General features: G+C 46.4%; 1 protein-coding gene across 1 annotated transcript; it reads left to right on the plus strand.

Annotated features, from left to right (window-relative positions):
• Nucleotides 1–5,002: 5,002 nt before the first annotated feature.
• Nucleotides 5,003–6,244, plus strand: kcnj16a (potassium inwardly rectifying channel subfamily J member 16a; the record flags this gene model as incomplete). Its single annotated transcript, XM_084456117.1, has 1 exon — nt 5,003–6,244. One exon carries the CDS (start codon nt 5,003–5,005, stop codon nt 6,242–6,244), a length of 1,242 nt encoding a protein of 413 aa, XP_084312243.1.
• Between the last annotated feature and the right edge of the window lie 515 nt (nt 6,245–6,759).

A 6,759-nucleotide genomic window follows, 5' to 3' on the forward strand; every position in this document is an offset into this window, starting at 1 on the left:
TATACCCCCTCCCGACCACTACGATCTGCTATCTCGGGGCGACTGGATGCCCCATCACTCCGAGGCCCCTGTGGTCGATCGACACGGTCACGGCTCTTCTCTGTCCTGGCCCCGCAGTGGTGGAATGAACTGCCCACTGACGTCAGGACAGCAGAGTCGCTGCCCATCTTCTGCCGCAGGCTCAAAACTCACCTCTTCAAGAAGTACTACAACGATCCACCCTCTTAAGCACCTATTGTATTTTAGATTGCTATTCTTGCACTTTGCCTTCAGCACTAGATTATGCTCTTAGTCACTTGTTTTAGAAAGGAGATGCACTTGTGAGTTCTGGCAAGTAGTAGTACATTGGCTTTACTATGTTAAATGCAATTACTGTTAGTCGCTTTGCATATAAGTGTCTGCTAAATGACTGTAATGTAATGAAATGTAATGTAAAGAGATAATAAGCCAACCACATGAGATGAGATAGAATATCCCTACAAGAGTGAAATACATGTTGGAGAGCTGTAAAATTGACCAGGGAGTGATGACCCTCCTTATGAAAGTGGAACCAGCTCAGTGGCCTTGTAGTTAGAGTGTCTGCCCTGAGATTGGGAGGTTAGGAGTTTCATCCCCGGCCGAGTCATACCAAAGACTATTTAAAATGGTACCCAATGCATCCCTGCTTTGCACTCAGCATCAAAGGTAGGATTGGGGGTAAGACCCTGCGTCATGTCCAGGGGGTGTACTTGTACATCAAGCTGCCTCACGCTAATCAGGAATCATGAGATAGCCTCTTGCCCTATGGGCCACTAGTCTCGAGAACTATTGATTCTCAAGGCTATTTCTGATGAAAGCTGAAATTGTACATTTTCTGACAAATCTTCCTTGTTGGAGATACAAGTACAAGTAGGCCTGTGTCTGACTTCACCATATTATAGGAAGAGTAGTGTTCAGAAAATACATATTATAGGAAGAGTAGTGTTCAGAAAATACATATTATAGGAAGAGTAGTGTTCAGAAAATACATATTATAGGAAGAGTAGTGTTAAAATACGACGAACCATGTTTGTGTACCGTCCCCTCAGAGACTCTGAAGCAACCTTGTACAGTGATACAATTCTTTCAATGTAATAAAATCCTCTTACAGTAAATCAAGTCTATTGTGTACTTGCAGTAAATGTTTTTGTATTTGTGTGTTTTTAAATCTATACCAGGGTTTATTTAAAAGATAATTCTAAATTACTATTGCAAAGTGCCCATGAGCCTGTTGTGGTTTGTTCTGCGCGTTTGCTTGTTTAAATGGCAATTATAACACCCCCATCCCACTCCCTCCAGAAATACCACACAGCCACAGTAATGCAAACACATACACAAAAAACAAACTTACATTTAGTACACCTGTAATGAATTACATTTAGGCTCAGAAAACTGAGAAGCTCCATGCTAGCCAGCTTGACATCAAGATACTGTAGATACGATATTTAGCTTTAAGCTTTATGCCTGCTCAAAATGCACTTCAGTTGTCGCCCCCCCCCCCCCTCATTATATCCCCCCAGAACCCAAGATACGGATATCGAAACAGCCGCTATAGAGAATGAATGGGGAAACGTATTTGCACAACTAAATGGTGGTCAATGGGCGATTTTTGTCCATTGTTATAATGACACTAAACGACTCTAAACTGCTCAAAAGCACATAGCTAGATTCTGTAGGCTGGGAGGAATCCAATGATGTCCACCTCTTGACATTTGGTTGATTTTACTGACTGCTACAGTAGATCGACTTCATGCAACAGTTGTACATGAGTGGATTCCTCGCGCGTGCTCATCACCTCCAATAATAAGTTATTTTAGCTAGTTAAATTAGCTTTAGGTAATCTGATCATGGCTTAATCTATCATAGGCTGAGTTTGATCAACTGTACAGTGTTTTTAGTCTACGATTGAGTCACCAAACCCAGTAGCTGTATTTAATCAAGAATGCTTTAATTTCAAAGATAGGTAGATCATTAAGGTCTTGACATTTGCTATGTATGAAGCAGTATTAGGCACCACCATCACTGCTGCCACTGCCTGCAAACCCCGTTAACTCAGCGCCCCCCCCACATAACAAATCCCAATTTAACCCCTGAATATGAAAAGTGACATCAAATCACTTAAACACTAAGTGAGCGCTTGGCATTACGGTATAACATCAATGTTTGCCAAGTTTGTATACTGTACTAGCAGCAGGTCACAGGCACTTGTTGTCACATAATAGCTAAAACATGATGACCAGCTATTATATAGACTATCCTTATTTGACTACAGTCTAAGGATTCATTTCTGCATAGGTTGGGGAGTTCAAGTTGAACAACTACTGGTTTCATTGTAAAGAATATTTTTGTCTTTGAAGCTCATTATGGTGAGCTCTGCAATATGAAGGTATTATCCATAGTCACACTTTATTAGGAATTGTCATACAGAAATAATATAATAATGCAAGGCCATCAAAATCAAAATACTGTTGTTTCCTGCTTCCATTTAAGATGTTTGAATCTTGAGTAGGGAGTGGTTATGGTGAGTGACTCCTGTGATCTCATAGACTTCCAGACTCTGGCACCAGGAGCAAGCTCTTCTGCCAGGGCAGAGCTCAATTTGTGACCAGAGTCCAGTTCACTCTGTCAGACAGCGGTGATTGAAACCCCATTTGTTTTGGGCGTGGCGGCGACTGCACTCAGAGGATGCTCTCAGTGGTTTGGCTGTGATTGGTCCGTCCTCGGCCCTTGATCACACACCGTGACACAGCTCCAGTTTCCACATTCCCCCTTCGCTAACCTAGACAGTTCAGTCCCGTGGCACTTCCTTCACTGGCTCTCTCACAACACTCTGGACTCTTCAGAGAAGTCTTCCCTGCCAGTCCGGGCCATATCGCTGGGAAACATCAGCACTCTGCATTGAGTGAGTAGTCAGTTTTAATGGCGTGCGAACTGCCAATATGAACAGTGCCTCCTCGCACGTCACCTCAGACGACCTTGGTCAGACTGAACACTGGAGTGACAGAACTTCAGAGACAGCAGAGGGAAAAATACACCTCTGCACAATATACCACATGATCCTTCCTGGTAGCAGAGAACACCACAAAACTGGAGGGCCGAGCGCGGTCTGTTGCGATGGGTTTTGAATCTCTAGGCAACTGCCTCATTATGATAAACTGTATTGACACAGTGCACGGAGGCAGGAAAAAAAGGGAATCATAGTTGGTAAGCATTCCCAGATTGATATCCTAAAATAGACCTTGAGAGCAGGAAACGTTCACCAGAGAACCAAATCGGAGAGAGAAAATATGATGAAAAAATGATTAAAAAAACACGTGAATGAAATTACAAAGAGATCCCACTATGGAAAAAAGTAGGCAATATAGTGGCTCGCTCATTCCTGGTAAATTTGCCTTGTCTGAAAGTTACTGCTGTCAACAATATAAAACTATCCTTTCTGATACTTGAATGATGACGGTGGAGAGAGGTCAGATGTTTCCAGAAATCATCTTTTTGATAGATAGCAGACATCATTGTTGATTTATTTCCTCAGACAATAACTATATAGGAAAACTGGGGGGCGGAAAATGGTCACGCCTGTTCTAGGTGAACGGAGGCCCATGTGGGACATCTAGGACAACAACACACTAAGATGCCAGAGGAGAGTTTTCAGAAGGATGAAGTGAAACAGTATGAGCAAAAGAGGCACTATTTTCCAGCATATTAAACAGCACATAGGAAGGATGTTACATGCTCTCATGATCCAGCTGCCAGTAGGCTACCTCCCTAAGTGGATGTCAAAGGTAGTGATGGTGGTGAGGTCAGGGGTCACAGAGCAGTGACTACAACATAAAAAAGGGGGTGGTTAGTGTTTGTGTGTATGTGTGTGTATGCGTGTGTGTGTGTGTGTGTTAGGGTGTGCCTCTGCATGTGCGAGTATTTTCTGCCTTTTTTTTCTCCATCCCTTTGTGAGACCAGAAGACATTTCATCCACTGTGGCACAACACAGACGAACCCTTAAACCCCGTCTCTGCGCTGTAACCTTCCCTCCCTCCAGACACATCGTAGGTCTTTTGATTGGTCACAGAGACAGAAACAACACAGCTCTCCCTCTCAGATGTTTTAAGTCACAGCTCATGGCCAACCTCAAAATTGTTTGATTAAAATGGAATGGCACAGCCTCGCCCGTATGTCCCTCTAACACAAACCAAACCCAAATTCACAAAATCCGTTTGCATGACTGAGCAACAAACAATGTGAGTGTATCCTGAGTGTGCTGTTGCATAACTGTTGTCCCGCGCATGCCACCTCTCTGGAGTAAATTCATTCAGGATATTTATCCCCGGGGCGGCTGTGGCTCAGGAGGTAGAGCAGGTCGTCCAATGACCGCAGGGCCGGCGGTTCAGCTCCCGGCTCCTCATGTCCACATGTCGAAGTGTCCTTGGGCGAGACACTGAACCCCAAATTGCTCCCAATGAGCAGACTAGCACCTTGCATGCCAGCTGCCGCCATTGGTGTGTGTACAGTATGTGTGTGTGAATGGGTGAATGAGAGTCCTTCATTGTAAAGCGCTTTGGATAAAAGCTATATAATTGCAGTCCATTTACCGTTAATCATATTTGCATTTCAACACATTCCCTTTGGATAGTTGATATTTGGTTATATTTGCAGTGCTTTATTCAAAATTCAAGGTTCAAGATCAGATTATTCACAGGAATTTGTTTAGGTTAACGGCGCATACACTGATGGAGACGACATTAGATAGGGTGCAGGACAGCGCAAATACAAAATGCAATATAATCAAATAAGAAGAAAAGCACAAATGCAAAATACGCAATATATACAGAATGGAGTGTGGTGAGTGTATAGACAGCGTGTGCAGAGTGTAGTGTGATGTACTGTAGATGCGCTGTTTTAGACCCTTGTATGTTATAGTCCAGCACTCAACAAAATTGCTAGCCATTATTATTCATATTCTCTCATCCTTCTGTGCAGACTGCCCAGGATGAGCACGCCGTACACGACAGTGAGTCCCGACGCCGCCGTCGTGAGTGTGACGACCGAGCCCGCCTACCAGCACAAGAAGCGCCGCTACGTGCGCAAAGACGGCAGCTGCAACGTCCTCTTCCGCCACGTGCCAGAGGAGTGGCTGCTGTACGTCACGGACATCTTCACCACCCTGGTGGAGATCCGCTGGAGGGTCATGTTCCTCATATTCACCCTCTCCTACATCCTCTCCTGGCTCTTCTTTGGGATCCTCTACTGGATCATCGCCCTGGCCCATGGCGATCTGCAAGGCCACGCCGAACCTTGCGTGTACGCGGTGCACAGCTTCACGGGCGCCTTCCTCTTCTCCCTGGAGACGCAGACCACCATCGGCTACGGTTTCAGGGGGATGTCAGAGAACTGCATGGTGGCCATCATCCTTGTCACCGTGCAGGACGTCATCAGCTGCTTCATCGACACCTTCGTAATCGGCATCGCCGTGGTCAAGATGGCATCCGCCCGAAAGAGGGCGCAGACCCTGGGCTTCAGCAACTGCGCCGTCATCAACCTCCGGGACGGCTACCTGTGCCTGTCCTGGCGCATCGGAGACTTCCGCAGACACCACCTGGTGGAGGGGACGGCCCGCGCCCAGTTGGTCCGCTCCACCGTGCACGCCACGGGGAAGGTGGACGTGACCTACCGGGACCTGGCGATCCAGCAGAGGGACATCCTCCTGACCACGCCCGCCACCGTCTTCCACCGGATTGAGGCTGGCAGCCCACTGTACCGCATGAGCCTGGAGGACCTGCGCCGGGACGACTTCGAGCTGGTGGTGTCCTTCACCTACACGGACGACTCCACGGGCATCCTGCACCAGTCACGCAGCTCCTACACGCCCGACGAAATCCTCTGGGGCCAGCTGTTCCAGGACATGATGAGGGTGAACCGGCGGTACTATAAGGTCGACTATCACATGTTCCACCACACCGCCAAGGTCCTGGTGCCGGAGGTCAGCGGCGAGGAGTACGAACGGAAGAAACTGTTGCGGCCTTCGCCGCGGGCGACTCCGCTGCATTCGCCCCGGGGCTCGCCGCGCTCGTCGTCCCGGGGCTCCCCGCGCCCGTCACCCAGAGCTCCGCGGCGGTCATCGCCTCAGCCGCAGCCGCATGACAACCATCTCAAACTCCCCACCGTGACAGTGGAACTTGTGAACGGCGCCATCGCTGAAGATGAGGTGACAGCTAGCCATCACAACAGCTAAGGCGGACCATCGACTGTAGGATGCTCAGAGCCCTCTAAATAACTTAACTGGGGGCCAGCTTATAGATACCCTGAGAACCAATGTCATCTTCTTTTCTTTTTTTACTGACCATACAGAAACGTAATGTGTGTCTTCTACATGTGCTCAGTGCAAATGGACTTCTCCCAGTAGAAAACCGGTTAAATGGTACTGATTACACAAGCGTTGCATTCAATTAGAGGGTATCATAAGTTGAAGCAGGCCTACTGATCTCCTAAATTTGAAAATAATTCATGTAGATTCAAAAGTGATGAATAGCTCAGTTCAAAACATTGTTTCGGGTTTTGAGGTGTGATAAGAAATGTTACTTCCCTGTGTACCGTTATTTCCTGTGTTTTGCTAAACTAAACCATAATGACTAGTCATCCCATTACATACAACATCAAAATGTTGGAGTTTATATTGTTTGCTGTGCAGTTTGTTTTTAAAACATTGAACTATAGTAGATAAGTTGATTGTGTACATTTATTATTTTA

The sequence above is a fragment of the Borostomias antarcticus genome (genome assembly GCF_949987555.1).
Source record: "Borostomias antarcticus genome assembly, chromosome: 22".
NCBI classification, from domain to species: domain Eukaryota; kingdom Metazoa; phylum Chordata; class Actinopteri; order Stomiiformes; family Stomiidae; genus Borostomias; species Borostomias antarcticus.